Genomic DNA, 23,889 nt, shown 5'->3' with positions numbered 1-23,889 from the left:
GGTTTTCATCATTTTAACAATCTAATGTCTTAACCACCAGAAAGCGATGGTGTAGATATATAATAGGATTAACAATTATATGAAGCACACACAAATATTTACTTCATAAAACGACAGTGTTTATTGCTTTATAATTCTTTGCACATCAGAAGTTAAGGCCATTTTCAGAGTCATAATATCTATTACTAATGCACTTATTTCGACTTACGTCATTATATTCTTTAAGAAAAAATTTATTCAAAAAATTTTCGAAATACAAATATTTAAACTGTTGTAAACTGTACCCACAGATTGATTTTTATTAGATATTCACATATACAGTGTATTTCTTTGTCCAATTCTATGCACTTCTCTGTACCGCTAGATCTCCAGCATAAAATTGACGTCATCACTCAGCTAGCCTATAGTAGTAGAGAGCAAGGATACTGAAAGATATAACTGTACTAGCAGGTTTGCGTTGGTAGACTTTTCTCATTAATTTAAATTAAAACATCAGTTATTACTACTTCTATTAATTCATGTTCTGTCTCATAGCCTGTCCTCTGTTTGCTATTAAATTTTCTTAGTAAGAATGCAAACTGGGCAAAGATGACATATCTGATCACATGCTCTTGGCAGATAACCTGTCGGTAAATATATCAAGCAGTTGGGCTGTGCGACACAACGTGGAGTTATCTGGCATCTGTAAAGACATAAGTGTAATACCCTCAAGAGAGGTTTTCACATCAGTTTAAATTAAAAGTTTTAATCCAAGGAGCAGAAGTCAACTTAATCTATTTTTATTGTAAAAAATTTATAATTAGGAATATGCAATCCCATATCTCAATATTTCTTATGTGATGATATTACTTATATGGATGATAAAACGATGTAAAGTAACTTGGCATGGTATAGGCTGACAGATTCAGTTTCTATCTTGAAAAAGATTAATTAAATGAATTAAACAAAATACTTCAAATTTTAAACAACTACGGGAAGCCCGATACGTACCCATCGTATTGTGGATATCTATAGACTTCACAGACAGGACACTTTTTACATAGTGTACCGTCCGGGTAGAGGTCAGATGGTGTTACCTCCTTGATGCACGATTTTGGAATAGCTTCACACCTTAGGATAGGACACTAAAAAGGAAATGTAGTTGCATAACAAGTGTTTGCTATGTGTCATACCAACATGCCAGATATTAATCCCTATATAAAGCGTGTTGATGGTCATATCGCAAAAAAAAAAAAAAAAAAAATGATAGGTAAATAAATTAATAAAGCTAACGCCACTCTAGTTTTCCCAATATTACCATGTTTGTATTCAAATGGTTTCTCTATGCCTTACAGATAAAGTGGACAAGACCATAAATAAGAATATAATACAGGCCCGTAGCTAGGGTTTTTTGTTTTTTTTTTTTTTTGGGGGGGGGGGCGGCGGGTTGTCAAAAGAACCACCCTTTATTGCCAGGAAAAGGGCCATTCATTCACTTTTTCAGAAAAGGAACACCCTTTCGCAATTGCTGGCTACGGGCCTGTAACATATAATATTATAATATGACAATGACTTGTTTTTTTTTCGGTCTAACTGACCCAAATTATATACCAATTTTAGCCATCCAGAGCCACCATGCGCCATCTCGCAAAACCCATTTTGTTCCGAAAACAACTCGTTTTGTTTGCATGTTAAATAGTATTATAATGCTGGATTAAAGACCAACGTTGTTTGGCCGTCTTGACCTTTTCCACTTACCTGCTTTTTTTATGATAGGGGGTAATATAATGGATGAGGAGTAAACAATTTTTATTATTTCTTACAGACCCTTTGAACGCTATCAGTAATACACTTACCACGGAGTATGTCCCTTTGCTCTCCACTTGAGAAACTAGAAGAGAGATTTCATAAATGGAATAATTTTAAAATTAAAATTATCATATTTCAGACCCATCCTTTTGTCCTGTGGATACAGGATGTGTCGTGTATGACGCACTGATATCGGATATGTTCATACAACAAAACAAACATATGGTCTGGGAAATGTTAGTATCGTCTTCTTTAAAAACGAAAATAAATAAGTTATGATCACCACTCGAAGAACAACGTTTCGGTTGTCCTATACTGAGAATTAGTTTATTCAATTGTGAGGAAAATTTTTTTGTTTGAAGATTCTTGCAACAGTACTTTTCGACAACAAATTCAAGTGACATAATCATTTTAGCATGAATTATCATATCATATAATGACATTACCTTTGGTGACACAAATAATGGCGCAACCAACCAAAATAGTAAACATCAGAGATCCTGTCATACTGCAATCTTCTAACTGTGCTGTTACTTCCAAGGAGATATGGACACAAGCAGTCGCGTGGCAGCCAAAAGGCGTTTTGAAGTGTATATGGTTGACACGGATGTTTTCAAAGAGCAATCCCTGATGTCACCACACACACCCGCAGCTATATATCAACCTCATTTTGACAAGGCATTTTGACAGGTGACATTTAATGAATGCCGTAGTGCCTTAGACTAAGACCCAATTCCCATAGTCACCATCGGTCTACGTAGATCGATCCAACTCTGCGGGGACTCTTGCCGAGTGCTTAAAGGGAAAATAACTTTTCGTTTTGGCCAAAAAAAAAAAAAAAAAAAAAAAAAAAGAATTTTCCTGGAGTAAACAACAATATTCCCATACTAACCAATGGTTAATGAATCCATTTCTACATTCAAAGTTAGTCCCTGGTTTTTTTCTAAAAAGTTTGGTTTTTTATTAAAACCTCTTAAGAGATTATAATAGAGTATAACCATCAATGGAGGTCACGTGATCTAGAGACAAGCTCAGATATCGAAATAATAGCTATAACTGCCGTTTTTGTGGTACAACAGAATATATTTAATTTCTATGAGTTGTTCACAATGTTTTTATTGTGAAATTTAGATCTCATACGAAGAGTTATTATCCCTTTAATGAAATTTTCTATGATAAAAAAGGCCCATGGGATATCGTTTAAATTGCGCGGGTCTGCAAAATTCCTGTAGTTTTGACGTCAGTGATACTTAAATTCTGTAGAGGTACAAATGACATTAAACTTATAGGTACTCTATACTGGATTAAGCCACCAAACTTAATATTCCACGAGGAAAAACAATATTTCTTACTAACGAATCATTGCTCGATACGTCACTGCACTTGTATTCGATGTTCTCCATTTTGATTTAGTTCCAAAAGACTGGCCATTCAAAAGCGTACAGTTATACCTTTCAGTGTCCAAATGTATTTAGTTTTTCGATTCATGTTTTGTACAACAATACTTTTTTTAACATTGTTTAGGATTATTTTTTTAAAAAGCATTTTGCTCTGTTAAGGTACATGTTTGACACCAGTTATCTCTAGAACATAACAAAACACGTTGTTACAAAATATACAAAAAACACTTAATTGTGATCGTAGATGTTCCAGTTTATTATTCATATCATAATCATCAATCAAAACACTCGCCACATTTTGATGCAAAGTCTCGTCCCTATGTTTTAAAATTTAAGATCTATTTGAAACACATTGTGCTTTGACAATAATTGCGCAGGCCCGTAGCCAGGGGGAGGGGATTCGGGGGGTTCGAAAGAACCCCCCTTTTTGCAGGGAAAAGGTCCCCTCTGGGTGAAATTTAATAAAGGTACATGAAAGTTGTATGGTAAAAGGTCCACTTTTTCAGAAAAAGAACCCCCCTTTTGAAATTTCCGGCTACGGGCCTGTTGCGGTATACACTGTAACAAAGTCAAAATAGTAGATAATTTCATCTATTACAGCGGAACAAAACTTGGAACCTTGAACGCAATTTTACGGTATTCTCTTGGTCAGAATGCACACTGGACAGAGGAAACAGGTTTCATCACAAGCGTCTGAGAGGTAACCAGTAGGCAACTGTATGAGGCAGTCACTCGGCATTTGAATACATCCGGGAATCATCGAGCACCTGAAAGGACATGAGTTTGTAAAATGCTACATTTGAAGTCAGGATCGCTTTGTGGGCTAGTGGGGGTGGAGATATATAGGCTCATCTATGTTTCATTTTTTTTTTTTTTCGATGATGATTTTTTGAAACGATTCTATTTATTTAATGTGGAAATTTGTATACCTACCATGTTAAATCGGGGTATTTATAAATCTCACATACAGGACATTCTGCGCATACTAAGCCGCCGAAGTAGAGACCATACGGGGTAACCGTCTTGATACAGTTGGATGGAATGGTTGTGCACGACTGCGGTTCAGGACACTGGAACTAGTACCGAAAAAATTATGTTCACACTTGAAAGCAACCAATTCTTTTGAAATTAACCAGTCCGTTAAATCACCATGAAATTGACCTTTAAGTCACTATATCATTGGGGTTCCAAGGACTAGATTACTTCGCCAGCTTGTGACACAAGTAACACAACGGTGGTTTTTAAGAGATCACCTACAAACTGACTAATCTCTACGTTTATTTCTTTGGCTGATAGATCTTGAGTCTCCTAAGACAGTACGGACAATCCAGCTATCGGTGCGACTTACCAAACTTATCTTATGGCAATACAAACTATTCTCTAGTAGTGCATAGAAGTACATAAACACCAATAGCAAGACATATTGAAGTCAATTAAGACATTCAGTAGAGTTGGTTTAACTGTAACTAGGAGATGACATTTGATTACAGTTCTTTCTGATGAATAAAATACATAAACGGATTCAGATTCAAGCAATATCAATTTAACTGAGACATCTAAACAATCTCTACCAAACACGAACATAATTTTAAACAGGAAGTTTCTAAACTGTAATTTGGCCGTGAAATCACCACTAGGACACAATATTGAAACCTGTGAAAATGCGTCTTATACTTTGTGGGGACATCTCTTCTAAGTCAGCGGATGTACCCTGACAGAGAGTCCGCTTCCCATTCATTTGTACAGGCAAGTCTTTGACCCACATAGGTCAGACTAACCCTAACTATTATAACTAAATGGAGGTCGCAATTTCTGTTACACGGACCCTCAGTTCCGTTACACCGGTCCAATTGAAATCCACTCATTTGAATCAGCTGGCTTAAAAATGTATGTAATTGATCATCTTATTTGTAACTGATTTATGTGAGAATTAGACTGCATTTTCAATCTAGAATCACAATCCTTTGAATATTTTAGATTTTATATTTCTTGATAAATGTATTTTCAAAGACTAATTTCATTTACTTTACGTTTGCTGAACATTTTAATGCAGCTTAACAGAAAATAAATATATCATTATTAACATTGCTAGGATATGAACAAATTTCCCTGACAACAATACAATACAGTTTTTGAAAATCAATTATAATGTACAACTATCTTTCTTGTGGAACGTTTACACCGTAATGTTTTAATATACCAACCTTGGCAGGTTCCGCAGAAGCTTTTCTAGTTTCCACAGGAAAAACTGGAGAATTATGGCATAACCACATTAATATCATAGCAAACATTTAAATATTTAACATAATTCATACCATATTTCACTTACGTACACATAACTACCGATCTTCACTAGGATTCACGTTTGTACAGAAATATGAGCATACTGCATATTCACTATAGAAACAACACTTTTCGTATGAATTTAGTTAGTTTCAGAATTTTTCATTTAAATTGACAATTTCAACCTAAAAGAACATGACATACAGTTGGAAATATAAAACTATCAATATATAAGACAAAATTCTTTTCTAAAAATAATATACCTGTGCTGCCAGCAATGATGGCAAAACCGACCAAAATAGTAAACATCACAGATCTTGTCATACTGTAGTTTTTTAGTTGTGATATTACTTCTAAAGAGGTATGGATATGGATGCAATAAGTCGCGTGTAAGTTAATATAAAATCACCCGCATCTGCATGTCAACCTCAACTCAAGGTGTTATATTACATTTATATGCATTAATTCTTTTTGACCTTCACTGAAGCTAATTTAATACAGGTAGCTATAAAACCGCATTTAATTTATGGCATATCATCAAGTGATGTTGAATTAATAATTAATAACTGCGATTCAAAGACGTAAGCGAGTTTATGACAAGAGCGAGATCAAAACATTTAACTGTTTAAGCTTAGAGAAATATTGTGCAATGAAGTAAATTCTGAATTGCACACTGATCTGCGTATAACTGTAGCTTTTTTGAGCGGATCTGCACATTTGTTGTTCTCCCTGGATTTTTGACGTCAGTGGCACATAAGTTCTGTAAATAGATGAGGCCATGATATCTTATCTCTGGTCTTGAGTGTCCAAATTTGGTCTTGAGTGTCCAAAATTCCTGTTTTGCATAATAGTCAAGATTAATGCATTCCCTTGAAAATTACGTAAGATTGAAAAAGCGCGACCTCAAAAACGGTATTTATTGATTGTGGTAGGCTATATTTGATGATAAAGGGAGAGTTGCACAAATTTTCAATATATTAAATTTTTATGGAAAGGTGTTACGTGCATTGTATCTTTAACTTCAGTTATCACTTAACAACATTATGATACATGTTAAAGTTAATACAACAGTTAAAGTTAATACAAAACTGTTATTATTACGACAGTTACAGTTAATACAGTTTGTTAGAGTTAATACAAAAACAACTAATTTACCAGCGTAGATGTTCAAGTTTGCTATTCATATCATGATCATTAATCAAAAGTCTTGCTCTATTTTGATGCAAATCCCTTTTCTTTTATCTTTAACATTTATTTAAAGCAATGTAACGTATGCGATGTCCTGCTAGACATCGAAATATTGGAGGTAAATATTGGAGGTAAAATCTCAATATTAGCTGTTGACTGAGGAAAAGATCACATCATTCTTACAACATAACACAGCTGACGAAATTCTTCTCTGGATGTAACGTATGTTATGACAATGTTTTTTTATCATATTGCGTTTTTATTTTATTGCGTTATTTTGATGCAAAGTCTCGCTCCTATGCTTTAAAATTTACGATCTATTTAAAACACATTGTGTTTTGACAATAACTGCGGTATACTCTTAAACAAAGTTAAAATTGTAGGCAGTGGCGGATTTAGAGGGAGGGTCAGGGGGGTCCTGACTCCCCCCCCCCCCCCTTCGGCTTCTGAAAAATATATCACATCAATATTCCCCTCTTGAAATTAGACCCTGCCTAATCCTCTTTCGAGATGGAGACTTATTGTGCCTTCAAATAAGCCAGACTATAATTCAAATGAAAATGATTTCAACAGCAACCCCTCAATCAAAATGTGCCAAACCCGATGTAATTTGCATAACAGTAAGTCGCTCAGCGCAGTGCGCACTACTCATATCTTGACTGGTCACTTGACAGCTGCACACTGTAAGGACAGGACGCTGATCAATATGTGTGATGAAGTCGCAGAGCCGGAATTTTCATTCAGCTTCGAAAATTGTAACAAATTTGTCATGTGAGTAAAAGCTTTTTCATGTTTTTTACGAGTTCAAACTACCAGATAATAATTTCTTATTATTTTAATGGTTCTATACTTTACGTTGGCCTGAGTAATTGACTGGATTTGAGAAAAGTTGCCTAGTGATATCTTCAAAAATCTTGAAAAGCACGTGCTGCCAGTAAAAACACAAATATATAAGATGAAGAAAGTTATATGAGATAGTTTAATTTTTGGGTGCCCAGATGCTTACACTTCAATGTCACTCACTGTACGTAATTAGGCCACCTGAACACATTTCGTATTTCAAACACTTCCATAGTACATGATATATTAGTGTGAACCTTCTCAGAAACCTTCTCAGACGCCTACATTACAAACCGATCAGTATAACAGTGCATTCAGTTTTACCAGTATTTTAAAAAAGATTTCCATATTTTCAATTGGACCATTAATGAGAGAAAACTATTAAAGTTTTTCACGATGACTTGTTTGTGTAAGTTAGCCGTCTAGACCCTAAAGCTTTGACTTATGGTTATTGCAACCCTTTATTATCATCCAGATACCAAAAGTGAGTTTTTTCCTTTATCTAATTATTCAATAATGTATCTTTTTTTGTGCTGATTTCAAACGATGAAAAAAAACTCGAAAATATAAAATATCGGCGTTTATATTTTTTCGCTTCCATGTGTAAGCATAGGCAACTTAAAACTTTAATCGTCAATTTAGCACTTTTCTGTTTTGAGTTGAGATAGCAATCGGTATGGAAATGGTCCCTTTACGTTGTAAACGCTTTCCAAAATAATTGGCCGCATTATTTCTTGTGATTCTTCTCATGGTGAAATATCAAATTTTTTAAAATCTTTCATACAAACCCCCTTCAGTCGACTTTTCAAATTTGGTGTTCAGTTAGCTTCAATGTGATTTCTTTTTTTTTTTTTTTGGGGGGGGGGGGAGGGGGGAGATGAGCAGAGGTTTTTCCATTTTCAGTTGATCTAATCTTTATTCGGATTCTCTGCTTTTGAAGATTGAAATATTTATCGCATTTACATGTTATTTTGATATTTCAGAACTGCAAACGCCTTTGCCGAGATCCTGCGGAGTGCACGTGCGCCTGACTAAAGCATTTCTGGTCTCCAAGACATATTTTAAAATCTACCGTAGATCCAGATCCATTCGCACCGCAGATGCCATGTGTTGAAAATTGTACATGGTCTTTCTCTCTCTCTCTCTCTCTCTCTCTCTCTCTCTCTCTCTCTCTGTGTGATTTTCAAACACTTTTGTTCTTTTTAGAAATTATACTTAGAAATCGATCCTCCACAAAGATATATATATATATATATATATATATATATATGTGTATATATATATATATATATATATATATATATATATATATATATATATATATATATATATAATACCCTAGGGACTGATCATATCTTTTAAATTATACCTTAGGGCATGATATGTACATCATTTTATTTGGAACCAATCCAGCTTCTTTTTAAATTTCTCATTATGCAATAGTGCAGTTATTAAAATGTTTAAAATGACATAATGTGAGTGTTCACAAATTTCAAAGGTGAGAGTAAAAACGCAATTTTCACGATGTTGAAGTTTGGGTAAGATTGTTTATTTAGCCAATCAACTACCTTATCATATTATTATAATTTGCATTGTACTAGTCAATTTTTACTGTTAATATTTACACCTGTGAATTACAAGCAATTTATGAAAATAAATGCGCTTTTTGGGGGTAGTTTTTGATTCAATCTAAAATACACATTTAAAGTAAAATTGATATGTACTGGATTTTTAGAGCCTATACTATACTCTATTTGGAATGCATTTTTTGTTCTCCAGATTAAATCTAAAAGGGCCTTTAAATTTTGTTAATTAAAAAAAACAAATTAACACAAAGCAGTTTCATTATAATGGCACGAATTCTTTATATGAGCAAATTCTGGAGGTGCCAATTTTCAGATTTTTCATTTCCGGTCAAATTCAAACGGTTAATATCGCCTGTTGGCCTATTCTTTGTCTAATGAATCCAGTCCTGTTCAAAGGCTGTTCTATTTTCTCATTATCTTTTATTATTTGAGCATATGAGTCCTTCAGTAAATATTTAATTGTTTCTTCATGGTTTTCTGTTATTAAAGATGTCATATAATAAATAATACATCGAAAATTTGGTCTTTGCTTGTAGATGAAATGTATGACTGCATTGATATGAGTGAGAGAAAAAAAAACAGTCTCGTCTTTGGGCGAGTTTATCAAATTTGAGGGGTGGGACAAGTCCATTGAATTTGAGACGCATCAGATGGGGCGAATTCATTCTATTTGAGGGGTGACAGGTGGGGCGAATTCATTCCATTTGAGGGGTGACAGGTGGGGCGATTCCATTCCATTTGAGGGATGACAGATGGGGCGATTCCATTCCATTTTAGGGATGACAGGTGGGGCAATCCCATTCCATTTTAGGGGTGACAGGTGGAACGAATCCATTCCATTTTAGGGGTGACAGGTGGGGCGAATTCATTCCATTTGAGGGGTGACAGGTGGGGCGAATTCATTCCATTTGAGGGGTGACAGGTGGGGCGAATTCGTTCCATTTGAGGGGTGGCAGGTGGGGCGATTCCATTCCATTTGAGGGGTGACAGGTGGGGCGATTCCATTCCATTTGAGGGGTGGCAGGTGGGGCGATTCCATTCCATTTGAGGGGTGGCAGGTGGGGCGATTCCATTCCATTTGAGGGGTGACAGGTGGGGCAATCCCATTCCATTTTAGGGGTGACAGGTGGGACGAATCCATTCCATTTGAGGGGTGACAGGTGGGGTGAGTCCATTCCATTTGAGGGGTGACAGGTGGGGCTATTCCATTCCATTTAAGGGGTGACAGGTGGGAAGAATCCATTCCATTTGAGTTGTGACAGGTGGGATGACCCCATTTCATTTGAAGGGTGACATGCGTGTTGCTACAAACAAATTTAAATCTTATGAATAGGTTGCAAGATTGTAAATTTATACTTTATATTGGAATTAAGGTATTCTTTCAGCCGGTTAAACCTTTAATGTCCAATTTTATATTTACAAAATACTGCACATAATTACAAAATTTTAATTAAACCATTTCAATTTTAACTATCGCCAGGTATCACAGAAAACCGTCATTCCTAAAAGAAAATTACACAATTCTTCCAGATTGAACTTGCAAAGGTAATCACATCTATGTGATCTTTCCCCTTTCCCATTTTAATATTGCTGTACTGTTTTTTTAAAATCTATATGAAAACATAACGAGGAATTACAGAAATATTTATTCGGATTTGATATAAGAGATACATGAAATTGAGTATGATGTATGTCAAAGACTTTGTTGTTTGCAATCCCATGTTGCACAAATTCTCCGTGGGCTTCTGAAATAAAATAACGCATAGAAATTTTGATTCAACTGACAGACTGAGATCATTTTGACTTATTCTAGAGAAGCGCAACACATCTTATTTGAACATTTTCTTTTAAGAATATATGAAATAAATTACACATAACTTGGATGAAAGTACAATCAAGTTTTAATATACATGTAGTTGGTCGTGTAATGGAGGGACAGAATACGGCACACTGGAGACGGTACTCAACCTGCTTAAAGCTTTCATCTGTAAACCATCGCTTTATTAGCAATTGACATGTGCGTGAATGTGTGTTGTATTATATGAAAAACACTTACCTTACAAAAAGATCTTTGACAGTCATGTCAATCTTTAAGCATAAATGGATTGCCCAAGTGTAATCTGAAACAAGTAAGATAACTTTAATAGCTATGTCGACCCTTATTCTTGTAGTAATAATAATGGTAATAATAAAATGATGTATCTTAAAAATTGCTAATTTTTTCCGGGTGAAATGATCAATCCTTTACAGTACATAAATTATATAACCCAAAAGAAATCGCTGAAAACCATCGTAATTGTTTTCAAAGGCGACGTTTGAAATGTTAATTAAATTTGACTTTAAAATTGATGTACACCTTGATAGGGCAGACTTCTTGTATCCAAAACTCAGAGCTATGACAAGTAATATTATCTAAATGAATCAGTCTTTTTGTGCAGTCATGTTTATATTTATACGAAAACATTTTAAATTAAGTCACAAATGCGCTTTTAATAGCCAGGGGTCATACAAAAATTTCACACGTGCAGAACAAAATATAGCTAGTTTGAAAGATTTCAAGCAAACTTATTGTTTCATCAATGGTCAGCTGATAGCACCATTTCTCCTGTACGTTTGTTGTCCCAAAGCACTGTAACCAACATATTCTGATGGGCATAATGTTACAACAAATCGCGTTACTAGTACTAATATCTACAATAAATTTTCTTTCATTCGGTTGCACTCGTGTTTTATTGAGGGAGGTTATTGAAGAAGTAGTGCTACTTACCAAATACTTGCTTCTACGTCTTATAAAAGCTTAAACTTGTGAGTTCGCCACATAATGTTTCGTCTTCGCTCAACTGTGCCCAGCTGCAGAGTGAGTATTCAGCTCGCACTACGACGGGCAACTTATTGTTATGCAAATTACAACAGATTTGGCCCATTTTGGGTGAGAGGTTTTGGCTAAAACTGCTCACAAATGTTCACTATCAAAATATTAACAGTACGTTTTTGATACAACTGAAGTCCACTTGTTAAAACATACTACTTAAATAACTACTTTTAACCATCATAATCGAATAAAGCGTTTTTATGACTCTGTATATATATTAAAACCCAAGATCCACAATATTTTATATAATGAAGCCAATCAGTAGAAATAGTTTAATATGGGCAGGACAAACGGGTCCTTTCTATATAACTGGTCGCTAACATTAACATCGCTGTCATCCCGAGCGAAGTTGTGTTGGTCACACGATTTTTTTTTTGCTTTGATACCATTCCTTCTAAATATTATGTAGGCTTTAAAAGACAGAGGTTCGTTGAAATAAATATTTTCAATTAGTATATGGAGTTTCAGTTTTGTATGGAACTTTGATACCATTCTTTCTAAATATTATGTAGGCTTTAAAAGACAGAGGTTCGTTGAAATAAATATTTTCAATTAGTATATGGAGTTTCAGTTTTGTATGGAACAGTCTTGTAAGGAGACAACAGCGATTACATTTTAACACCTTCTTCCTGAAAATGATATATTGGAAAATGGTCTTTGCCTTCAGTTTTTTTTTTTTTTTAAGTACGAAAGCCTGCAATCAGTGGCGGATTTCTGATAAAAATCTCACCAATGGTCCCCTCTTGAAATTTGTATTTTGACTAACTGAATCATATAGTTCTAAACCGTACCAAATAGCACCGTTCGCCCTCTATCAAATTTTTCGGGGCCCTTCAGCGGGCTCTTCAGCGGGCCCCGAACCCCTCGCCAAAGGGGAGGGGGGTTGATTTTGCATCCGCGTACCCCCCTTCAAATAATCCTGGATCCGCCCCTGGTAGGTATTCTCGTTCATATCAGCGAGACAAAACTTGGAACCTAGAACTCAATTATAAATGTTTTGTTGTTGGATTATGAGCCCCTAATTACAGACTTTCATTTAAAAAGGTATTCATTTGCTTTATCAAAGATAAAATCTGAACATAGACCTCTAAGAAAAATCGCTGCCAGGGTTTTGGAGTACTAAATGGTGTCATTCAATCGGCTTTGAAACGGTGATCGTGGGTGCTCAGAAATTTGAGAAACCGATTTTTCAGTTTTTATGACGTCTCCCGTAGGCCTAATGACATGGGTGTAAATGTTAATTTAGTCACTGAACGCTGAAGATTTATCAATTACCCAAAATAATGTAAGGCAGCAAATAAGGAATATCCTTAACAGTTCCAGTTTATCGTGAAATATATGTATAAACATTAATTCCTTTTTACCTTCACGGAGGTTAATTAAATGTAAAAACTGCTACACATTAAAAAGACCGGGTGGTGCTAAAAACTTGGCGGCAATCAAGGCGTTTTTTTTCTGATTCAGTGTCACGATTTAATATGCCAAGCATGATGTTGCAGACCATTCCCATACCCTATCGTACTAACTTTGGGTCAAACTATCCCACGAGGATTTTCGCTTAATTGCAATTAACTTAGGCGGCTTAGGTGTCTGTCACGCCTACTGAAGCTGATAGGGGTTAATTTACTATTGTTTAGCAGCTTTAGCAGGCGTGCCAGACATCTAAGCCTCTTAAGCTGAAAGCAATTTAGCGAGAAACCTCGTGTAGATGGACCGATCCTGTTAGATCGATCTAGGGATGGGAACCCAGTCTTAGACCCCATTTCCAGAGATTAGATCGATCTACTTTAGATCGACCTAACTCCCTGGGGGTTCACGCTTAATAGCTGTCAGCCGGGCGGACACGAAAGTTAATTACCTCCTTACGGCTTGTAGTAGGCGGGACGGACATTTAAGCCGGATTATCTGACAGTAATCTAGTGAGACTCCCCGCGGGGATAGATCGATCTAAAAGCTCTGGGAATACAGCCTTATACGTTAGCAAAGGAATGCGCGAAGCAACGAGTAGAATAAACTTTTCAGGCCTCCTAGTTTATACTGACAAGCCACCGAGTAATTACTGAAAGGGTCAGGTTGGTGGAATTACATTGTCTTATGTCGTCTTATTGTTCCCCAAGCAAATCATCTCCAACATCATCTTATGGTTAAATTTCGTCTTTCTATTTCACCAAGCCAAGTTATTTGCTCTGCTCAGACATTTTGTGGAGATGATAAGACAAGACTGTTTAATTCCACACTTGAACAAAATATACACAATAATGAATGCGAAAAAAAAATTAATGCTATAAATTACGTAAACACCCTATGGTGATATAGACTGGACGGAGAATGCCATATGGTGTAATAATCTGACAGTAAGTGAAATATACATTTTTGGGTGTGAAAAAGTTGCAATCCAGCATATTTCCATATGCACATTTATTCTTTCATTGGTTTCTCATTATGTCTGAAATCCAAACTTTTTTTACATCAAAATGGAAATAACATAAATAATAACAATAAAGATAATGTGCAGCATATACAACAAAGTTAATAGCCTAATAACATTTACTCACATGGAACCTTAATATTTGCACTTGTAATCTTAATGGCATTCATTTACAGAATACTATATTTTGTTTATATTTTTTTCTATTAGGAGTGTTCATATTAGATAATCCAACACTGAAACTAGAACTGCATAGGAAAGGGAAATCATCTAGTGTGACGTGAAGCCATATACAAATTAATATTATTCTAGCTATTACAGTAGTACCCCACTCTTTTGTGCTATGAAGTTATTTCAGAAAGGCTTCAAATTAAGTCTGTAATACCCATCCAAATTTTGACATGCCTCAATCTACTGACAGTGTCAATGGAAGAAACCCTGAGGATGTCTAGGCTGACAAACCTCATTTACAATTACTTTTGGAAGAGATTCCAGAACTAACACTTTCAAAGCAAAAAAAGCATCAAATTCATAATTCTGATGCTGAATGCGTACAGGTTATAACTTTTCTGGAATGATAAAAGAAGCATCGGTGTTAATAAAAGATCAAACCAAGGGCCAATGAACTGATGTTTATGTTCTACTGTTGGTTCAAATATTTACAGAGTGGTGATATGCTGTTATATAGTTTTATCAAGTACCAGAGTCAATCTTCTCAGATTCTAGCAAATATGCTGCTAATTGTGGGGACGTGTTGGATGTTTTTTTTCTAAAGCACTGGAATACCAAAAAAACAACATTATCATTTGAAAACAATATTAACAAATAAAACTGGTGACAAATCTTCATATATATTCTACCAAGAGCCATGCACTGGCTACAGCAGATTGAACAAGAACATTGGCATTTTATATATATGTCCCCAGTTATTTAATACAAGGTAAATTCAAAACATTCACAATTGATGTTATTAAATGATGAGCATACCAATGGCAACTAGATTGGGATCAGAGGAAAAATGTCTATGTACCTTCACCTCTCAGAAAAAATCTAACCTGGGTCACATTATCCTAATTCTTGCTTACTGGTTTTTGAAACTATGACCTTCATTCAAAGTACCTATATGGTGTATAGCTGTTTCTGCACATATTGATATATATTATATTAGCCAACTCAGATCCTACACTCTCTCTGAAATATCTGAAATAACAAACACATGCTTAGAACTCCCTTAACAAAGTATTAACTAAGCTCATTTTTCTTATCTCTGGAAACTACCAATATATGATATAAATGTATTCAACAGTTCAAAATAAATTCAACTTGAAAGTATTCAAATTCCTTTTAAACTATAACCTTTCTTCAGTTTGAAAAAAATGAATCAGAAAACTTTGAACAATACTGTGTACCCTATTAACATCAAGTAGTCACAAAATGACATGGATGCCCCACAAACCATGTGACATTAACTGATACAGATACTATACATACTATTTTTTCAAAACGTGCCTATAAACCCAAATTGAACTACAAAATGTATTAACTAGCTGATTGTGATTTTAGGTACTTGTTTTGCATAACAAGTCCTCAATAGACATTGCAAGATAAAATACAGAGGGTTCTTATTGTCTTTTATGTTAATAAATCTGTAGTTCTAATCATCCCCCCCCCTTTCAAAGCAGACACGTGTACAATAGCAGCATCCAACAACATATCCACTATGGCCCTTGTTTTCCCTAACATACGACACATCAGCCCCTACAAGTTTAGCTATGTACAATGATATACACTGTGCCCTGCCAGAAGCACATCCAGGTCACCAGGGCTTTTTAACAACTTTCTAACAACTAAGACTCTTTGTTTTGCCACTTTTTCCCTTTAATTTATTATTTTTTGTTCTCCTCAAATTCCTAGGATCATAGTGGTTCTCTCTTCTTGAGCTGATGTTTTTTTTTTTACACTCGTGTCCAGTCTATTTTAGTATCTGTTTTCTGTTCCTGCTGCAAATGCTCCTCTGGCAGCAGCAGCCCCAGCGTTAGCAGCCACACCTTGGACTGTCTCATTCTTCATTACCCCAGTGGCAAACTCCTGCCGGGCCTTGGCAAGACTAGCCCCCGTGGAACGGTAGATACGATGGACCTAAATAGGAAAAAAAGTACACAGTTCATTGCAGCAAACAACATGCATCTGAATCAATCTGAATGACCACTCCATGCCTGCTGGGTCGATCCTCTTTTTCAAAGCTTAAACATATATGAAAAGGCTGTGCACTGTTAGATATTAAGTTCCTGCTTTACATCTAAAAACATTAAATTTGTTTAATCATTTTGTCCACTTCAAAAATATAAAAGTGAAAACTACATTTAATTTGTTTAAAGCACTCAATATCAATCTTGTCCACTTCAGAAATATAAAAGTGAAAACTAAGGTACTGTGAATTTAATAAACATACATGACAATAAATAACACATAACCTCCTTTATCCAAGAAAACAAGACTAAATATTTCCATTTCAATGTATTTACTGATATATACATTTACCTTTATTAGTAATATCATATCCAATACAGCCAATATAGTGAAGAAAAACCCAATCACCAAACAGATTGCACCTGCAGCTGGGTCTGGGCCAACACGATCCAACCCCGAGATCCACCCACTAATGGGATATAAAGAAGCAATACAAGCATTAAATAATAAAACATGTTTGTGTATGTTTATCCACCCACTAATGGGATATAAAGAAGCAATACAAAATATGAAATTATCCTAAGGGCCAAATGGTACAGTAGTAGGCATATAAGACATAAGAAGCTGTAACTATGAAAAAAAATCCAAATAGATGTAAAGTAGTAAATGAAAATAACTGATATGTGGGTCCATTAGGAGCAAAAGCAGTTAACATCATTACATCGGTTGAGAAAGAGGGTTAAAGTACCTGATATTAAACACTCACCTCAGTTCAATTTTTATTTATCTAATTTTTTTTGCAGAAGTGAGCTTGCTCTACATAATGAGGTGGATTTTGTGTATGTGAACAAGATCAGGTGCTCTCTTCTTACAGATTTTAAGTCTTTTAATGAACCCTTTATCAATGATTTCAATTCATTACATTATATCTACATTGTTTTATTTCCACAGTTTAAGCTTTTATATCTTACGTATGGTATTTAGTGTTGAAAGACAAAATGAAGAAATTGACATGCTGATATAAGTGCGCCACTTTCTGCCACAAATAACATTTAAGACAAATAAATATATTCATCAAGGGTTAAGTAACAATGTTATTAGTTCCAAGGGCTTTAAACTAAGTTCAGGAAATAACTATGCACCATCCACCTCATTTTAGTCAATGAAAAGCTAAATGACATAGCACTTGTATCCCTGAATGTCTTCCAACACTAAAAATCACCATCATGCAGATGCATACCCTGGCAAGTCAACTGTACTACTAACATTACCTTAATAAGTAAGATAATATCAAATAGGCCCATCAATGCAAATAGTATGCCAACAACAAACATTATTGCTCCTGTGGCTGGATCCAATGAAACAATGCTCAAGGCAGAGATAATTCCACTGTTACATGGAGATGTCATTGCCAAGAAAAAAAATTATCAGTAGACAGTATATTTATACATGAATCATTTCTAGTCTATCAAAAAATAAATAAAATAAATAAATAAATAAATAAAATAAAAAGAATAACTTCTTTCTATAAATCACACTATTTTAATGTTATGCAAAAATGATAAGAATCAGAAACCACTTTTATCCCTATTAAAATTGTAAAACTATTTTAAAATTCTAATATGTATGTACAATTATTGCATCAGAGAGCATGTGTTGTATCTTTGCATCCATATAGTCACGTTCAAAGTTTTCATATCTGATAAAAATGACAGTCAAAAGTACTTACACAGATCCAGCACTGTCAATTCCGAGACATTCAATTATGTGGGCAACAAATTGAATAAAAAACACAAAAAAGAAGACAAAGAAGTTGAAGGAACTGTCACTCCTGAAATATAAAAAAAAATAAAACTAGACTTTTTCAATAAACACACAAGTCAATATTTTTTTTAACTTTTGGGTTAAACTTATAATTATTATATTAGTAGCAATTCAGACAAAAAGAAGAGATTCTGTTAGGACATATATCTAATGTACTAAATTAATTTTTCCTTATCTTTTAATTTTATTTAATGTTTGAATTTTGCTCAACTAACCTGAATGCTTTATAGACGGGTCTGTACCAGCAGATAAATGAGCAAGGAGTAAATAGAATAAAGAACAATATGGACAGTCCAAAAGTCACTCCTGCTCCACTGCTGTTAGCGCTTGGATCCTTGGACTTAGAGATGAAATAAGCAAGACTACCCAGCACATTGAGGACAAGCACACATGCATGGACTGAAAAAATGCATATGATTTCTGTTTATTATTTCAAGTAAGAACCAGTATTTATAAATGCATCTTTTGAAAAATAAAAAAAAACTTGGGGTCTTTCAAACAAGATCCAAATGTTCTCATATTCTTATCCAGTTGGCAAAACATTAAAAATGTCTGAAAAATATTAAGAACGATATACTGCACTCCACAAAAAGGGACAAAAGGCACTGTTAGGCCCACCACAGAACCATATCAAGTTTCAGTTTCAGTTTATTTTTATTAAAGTCTCACCCATAAAGGTAAAAAATAAAATCAATAAAAGTTAAAACAGTCATTACAACAAGGCAGTTCTATCAAGCTCCAATCATTACTGGGGGTTGGGTGATGGGTTCCATGGAAAATAAAATCTTTACTCTCCCCAAATTTCAATTTCTTGCAATAACAAAAGGTAAATACTCACACATCCATAGATAATAAAGTAGCTTCACAATTCTCTGGAATTCTAATGGTATGTCCACATTAAAGTCTTGGTAAAAACAGGGACCTACACAACACCATTTTGGTAGTGGAGGCCAGTTGTTTGCCCGTGCTGAAAGAAAAAGAAAATATATATCAAGATATCAGACCTCAGAGAATTCTGCATAAAGTTTATTTAATAAATTCAGATATCAAGAGACTTCAAAAAGTAATTTTGGCTCATTCTTCTCTCTTTCCTCTAAGCTTAATCACATTCTGTAAATATGTAGAAAGCAGAGTCAAATCCAAACACTTACCATCATACTGCATTGAGCGCATTTCCTGTTCCTTCCTGGCCAGTTCTGCTGCTTTCCTTTCCAATTCCTAAATGTACAAAGAAAAGTAAGAAACTTTTTCTAAAAAGTGTTGCCTTCAACACAGTTTTGAACATTAAAACAGCACCCAACTTGAAGTAAACCAATGTTCTATCATTCTACCTTTCATTTGTTAAGAACTTAAAAAATCAGACAAAAGAACTATATATTTATTGACAGGGAAATAAACATTTCTACAAGGCACCAGACAGCTCATTTATCATTTTTCACAGGGCATCTCCATCTATTTGAATCCTGTACAATTAGCTGTCTGCCTACCTCTTGTCTCTTCTGTAAGTCATCAGTGCTAACACTCTGTGCTGGAGTTGGGGTGTATGCTGGTGGCTCTGACGGCTGCATCACGGCAGGCTGGGTGGTGGCTGGTTGCGGCCTCTGGGGGGCTGGAACTTGAGGCTGCTGAGCACCAGCCTATGAAATAATTTTAATACTTCAGTTAAAATCATTCAGGTCTTCTACTCAAGATATATTTCTACCTACAAATGTACGCTTGTTTTTGTTTTTTTTTTTTGTTTTTTTTTTGTTTCAGATTATTATATTGGACATAAATTGACAAATTGGATATGTTCAATGCAACTACAAATGACAATACAACAAGATATATATACAATAATTAGTGTTCTTAGTATCTGAGAACCAGCATTATAGTATAACTATATTCCATAGAGCTTTCTTAAAAAATGACAATATTTTACAAAACAATGTCTTGTCCCTGACAAAGAAAAACTACCTTGTGTCACCAGACACCTATGGCCATCTGATGAAAATGACATGAACTTTTCCTACCTAAAGCTACAACCCTCCCCTGAGACAACAAATCACTACCATGTGACCCAACAACTTGTGTAAGGTGAGCCAATTCTTTACTTGAGGGTCTATGGTTAAGTGTGGTCAACCCACAAAACGACAAGTTTTATACCAACAATGAACTTGCTTCACTAGGCAATAAGAAGGCTGCCCAGTCTCTTGGAGCGTAAGATGGGATGATAGGGACCCCACAGGGCCTTGGACATTAAAATTTTGGGTAAACAAATTTGAGTGTCTAGTGACAAATTCAGAGCTAGATTTGGGTAAAGATTTGTCTGAACCCGTCTTCAAATGCAGGTTTTTGGGATGACAATGTGTTTGAAGCACAGCATTTTAAATGCTGACATGAAAAATGGTGACAGGACCGCATTAAGCATCACTGCAATGTCACATTATAAATGAGTAAACTTACTGGTTTAGTTCCACCATCAGCAAATGGATTGTAATCATCCATTCCTGCTTGCCTCTGTCCTCTGGCTTGTTTTACTGAAGGGTCCTGGATTGAAAATAAAAAATTTGAAATATTATTCCTACACACCTTTCCCTTTTCTAAAAAGCATATCTGACAGAAGCTTCCTAGATGCATCTGCCACGTTTTGTTATTCTTTAAATGTGGACTATACTTCACATGGAATGTTGCACATATGCCATCAAGAAAACATGGAGGCTATACAATGTGATGGAACTGTTTTGATGTCTTTCAGGGATATGAGTAAAACTGGTTCCATGGTGCATCTGATTTTTAAAATTTGATTTTATTGGATATAATGCTGTTAGGACAGACTGATATTATGGTCTATATATACATCCCACCCATTCATATCTATCTGGATGTTATTTGACGTTACATATTTATATCTAACATTTTAACTTGAAACCATTGGATGAAGTACAGCCTCCATCCCCAGGTCTTTTTAAAATGCATTCTCCTAAATCATTGCAGTTAAAGAACTATCTACATTAGACACATTGTCAATTAAAACATGATCAGTTGGCCAAATAGATCAAATTCAATGGGTTTAAATGAATGAATAAATAAACTTCATAAGTTACAAATATAAAGAAAAAAAAACATACAGGTTTTGTATTTGTATTTTGGAAAAAAAAAGGCATATATATCTCTCTATTTCTACTATTGCTTGCTCTACTGACTGCACTGCTCCACATTAGCACAATGATTAATGCATCAAGGTCAAACACATGCTGAAATTCAACCACCTATTAAACTAGGACGGAGATTCCTATTTCCAGGAAGCTCATTATTTACCGCATGTTACTAATGAGCAAACTTATTGAAATAGCTCCCCTTGACATACAGGCAGTCGTGACTGCCTATACTACAAAAACAATTTAAATTCAAACATTTGTGTGGTACTTATTTACAAGAAACCTAGCTGGTGCAGAAAATAAAAACCCACTGAGATAGAAATAAGGACAGTGTTTTTTTTTTTTTTCCACAGCAGATGGATGTTTGAAAGTCATATATCATACCAAGTTGATTAGGGCTCCCATTTGGGAATATGTAGTTCCAAATATATATGCAACATAAAGGGATGGTCTAGACTTATATTTCTGGTAATGAAACTATATTTTCACAGTCACTGACTAATAACTAACGGACTATGAAATCTCACTTTTGTTGCCATCCAAAACACAAAAAATGCCTTTGATCATGGACTAATATTTTCTTCCGAACCTACCATTTTTTTTAAACGTGTTGTAAATGTAAAAAGATCTGCACTGATTTTACAAAATTAAAAAAAAATATGTATAAAAGGAAACAGATACTTGGCTAATATGTAGGTATACCATAATCATTGCTTTAAATATAATTTTGCATGAGAAACATAACTGCAATAAAACAGGTTGGTTTTGGAGCCTGGTATGAAACAATAACACAACAGATTGTATAGTACACTCAGATCTGAATCTAGTACCCTATATATGGCAGGATAAGATTCAAATATTAGAAAATTCATTAAGAGCACATTTAGAATAGATGATCCGTGGACTTACTGCCGCGATGCTGCTTATTACCTGATGGTATTCCCACCTCCACACACGCCTTTAAATATCTGGCTTACTGATTTAATTGGGTTTAATTAGGTTTACTTGCTAGGCGTCTGCAGCAGCAGTGCCTGTGGAGGCGGAGAGACCATCAGGGAATGAGAGGCATTGTTTTTAAGTGGGGGTGGGCAATATTTTGTCAGCAGATCAGATAGATCACGGATCATCTGTTCTGAATGCGATCTAAGAAAAAAATAGGTACACATATGGTAAAAAACATGAATGAAAAGTACCAAATTTTGAGTCTTGAGCAAAATTTTATTTCAACCCATAGCTAAATAATGTGAAATGAATCACATAATTTAAATAACATAAATGAATTTGGAAATGACTGTAGTAGGGTGACACGAGGATGCAGTCGTCCAAATAACTGGTCCCACATAATCATATCCTTAAATTTGTGTTTTTAGCTTACAATTACTACTAGTATGTTGGTATCCTTTATAAAATAATTCCCAACAAAAATATTTTAATTGGAAGTTATCAGTAATATAAACATCTATTTTGGCAACATATCTTAGCAGAACACATCAAGATCTGACCCAAAAAATTCTTGTGAACTTATTTTGTTTTCAGATATGATGGGTTATCATTGAAATAACAAAATTTCTTATGGCCACATATGTATTATAAAAGAAAATATAAACAACGTAAAAGCAAATATCACATAACAGTCATGTGCTCATGTATAAGTAAGGGTGACTCATCCTTTCTCTGGAAATAACATAATAAAGTATAGACACATAAAGCATGTAATGAAATGAATGTGTACTGGTAGAACCTTTCCCTTATATAACACTAAAAGCATGACAGTACAAATAGAGTCAAATGACCCTTGTTCTATTACTTCTGTATTAAATGGTTATTATAGAGTCTTCAGGCATATGTCCAGATCAACTGAAAACTGGCAAAATAACAATGGCTATTCTTTCACTTCAGAGACTGTGACTGACATTTGTAAACACATCTGACGGACGCGTCTTAAAGAAATTTCTTTCGAACAACAGTACAAACAACACAAAGAAACCTGTTATATGTCACAAATTTGTGACGTAAAACAAGCATTATTGACAATATCAAATCGCTGTAATTGTAAATGAAGACATTCTCATTTAAACCGGTTGAAGTGTGTACTAACCTCGAAGGGGTTTGCCGCCTCAGGATCTGCAAAAGGGTTAGCGTCTCCATAATCTGCCATACTATTATTATTTGATATTGACTAATTTATGTTTAACTGTTGTCTTTCATGGATAAAGACAAACTACACAGAGATGAAAGATCTATAAAATGATGGCTGACACTTTTCCTCATGTGCTCGCGCATGCGGTGTACACTTCCGGGGTGACGTCAACTACAAAAATTGATTAGATTTACGATGAACAAGCAGTAG

At 34.8% G+C, this 23,889-nt stretch overlaps 3 protein-coding genes across 5 annotated transcripts; all 3 read right to left on the bottom strand.

Annotated features, from left to right (window-relative positions):
• Positions 1-97: 97 nt before the first annotated feature.
• LOC106181755 (uncharacterized) lies at positions 98-5,921 on the bottom strand. The gene is made up of 7 exons (XM_086999471.1): positions 5,735-5,921; positions 5,393-5,436; positions 4,122-4,264; positions 2,235-3,955; positions 1,836-1,870; positions 991-1,124; positions 98-682 (listed from the first exon to the last, which is right to left on the bottom strand). The coding sequence occupies exons 1-4, from the start codon at positions 5,793-5,795 to the stop codon at positions 3,820-3,822; spliced, it is 384 nt and encodes a 127-aa protein (XP_086855597.1). The 5' UTR covers positions 5,796-5,921; the 3' UTR covers positions 98-682; positions 991-1,124; positions 1,836-1,870; positions 2,235-3,819.
• Positions 5,922-9,083: 3,162 nt separating this feature from the next.
• Positions 9,084-12,087, bottom strand: LOC106181731 (uncharacterized). 2 transcript variants are annotated; one of them, XM_086998334.1, is made up of 3 exons: positions 11,853-12,087; positions 11,142-11,205; positions 9,084-10,389 (listed from the first exon to the last, which is right to left on the bottom strand). In XM_086998334.1, exons 2-3 carry the CDS (start codon positions 11,165-11,167, stop codon positions 9,951-9,953), a joined length of 465 nt encoding a protein of 154 aa, XP_086854460.1. In that variant the 5' UTR covers positions 11,168-11,205; positions 11,853-12,087; the 3' UTR covers positions 9,084-9,950. The 2 variants fall into 2 exon arrangements, 1 of the variants encoding a protein (XP_086854460.1); XR_015331592.1 differs by lacking the exon at positions 9,084-10,389 and adding an exon at positions 10,713-10,830.
• Positions 12,088-14,327: 2,240 nt separating this feature from the next.
• LOC106174463 (secretory carrier-associated membrane protein 1) lies at positions 14,328-23,841 on the bottom strand. 2 transcript variants are annotated; one of them, XM_013556036.2, is made up of 9 exons: positions 23,638-23,841; positions 20,845-20,928; positions 19,887-20,036; positions 19,551-19,617; positions 19,238-19,366; positions 18,615-18,798; positions 18,305-18,406; positions 17,847-17,964; positions 14,328-16,524 (listed from the first exon to the last, which is right to left on the bottom strand). In XM_013556036.2, exons 1-9 carry the CDS (start codon positions 23,695-23,697, stop codon positions 16,363-16,365), a joined length of 1,056 nt encoding a protein of 351 aa, XP_013411490.2. In that variant the 5' UTR covers positions 23,698-23,841; the 3' UTR covers positions 14,328-16,362. The 2 variants fall into 2 exon arrangements, with proteins under 2 accessions (XP_013411490.2, XP_013411489.2); XM_013556035.2 differs by lacking the exon at positions 17,847-17,964 and adding an exon at positions 16,927-17,044 and having other exon boundaries at positions 23,638-23,840.
• Between the last annotated feature and the right edge of the window lie 48 nt (positions 23,842-23,889).

Source organism: Lingula anatina, chromosome 1 (assembly GCF_051362555.1).
Source record: "Lingula anatina isolate TDL-2025a chromosome 1, LinAna3.0, whole genome shotgun sequence".
NCBI classification, from domain to species: Eukaryota; Metazoa; Brachiopoda; class Lingulata; order Lingulida; family Lingulidae; genus Lingula; species Lingula anatina.
This window is presented reverse-complemented; position numbering and strand designations above follow the sequence as displayed.

What these genes read in the sequence shown, in the direction of transcription:
- LOC106181755 (XM_086999471.1), bottom strand. Translation starts at nt 5,795, where the DNA reads ATGACAAGATCTGTGATGTTTACTATTTTGGTCGGTTTTGCCATCATT. An exon ending in CTTCTGCGGAACCTGCCAAG is followed by an intron (nt 4,265 to 5,392) that starts GTTGGTATATTA and finishes TTTCGGTACTAG; the next exon opens with TTCCAGTGTCCTGAACCGCA. An exon ending in AAATACCCCGATTTAACATG is followed by an intron (nt 3,956 to 4,121) that starts GTAGGTATACAA and finishes ATGTCCTTTCAG; the next exon opens with GTGCTCGATGATTCCCGGAT.
- LOC106181731 (XM_086998334.1), bottom strand. Translation starts at nt 11,167, where the DNA reads ATGACTGTCAAAGATCTTTTTGTAAG. An exon ending in GTCAAAGATCTTTTTGTAAG is followed by an intron (nt 10,390 to 11,141) that starts GTAAGTGTTTTT and finishes ATTTGTTTGTAG; the next exon opens with CAACACGCATGTCACCCTTC.
- LOC106174463 (XM_013556036.2), bottom strand. Translation starts at nt 23,697, where the DNA reads ATGGCAGATTATGGAGACGCTAACCCTTTTGCAGATCCTGAGGCGGCA. An exon ending in ACTTACAGAAGAGACAAGAG is followed by an intron (nt 19,618 to 19,886) that starts GTAGGCAGACAG and finishes TTGTACATTTAG; the next exon opens with GAATTGGAAAGGAAAGCAGC. An exon ending in ATATTATCTTACTTATTAAG is followed by an intron (nt 16,525 to 17,846) that starts GTAATGTTAGTA and finishes TTTCCTATTTAG; the next exon opens with GTCCATCGTATCTACCGTTC.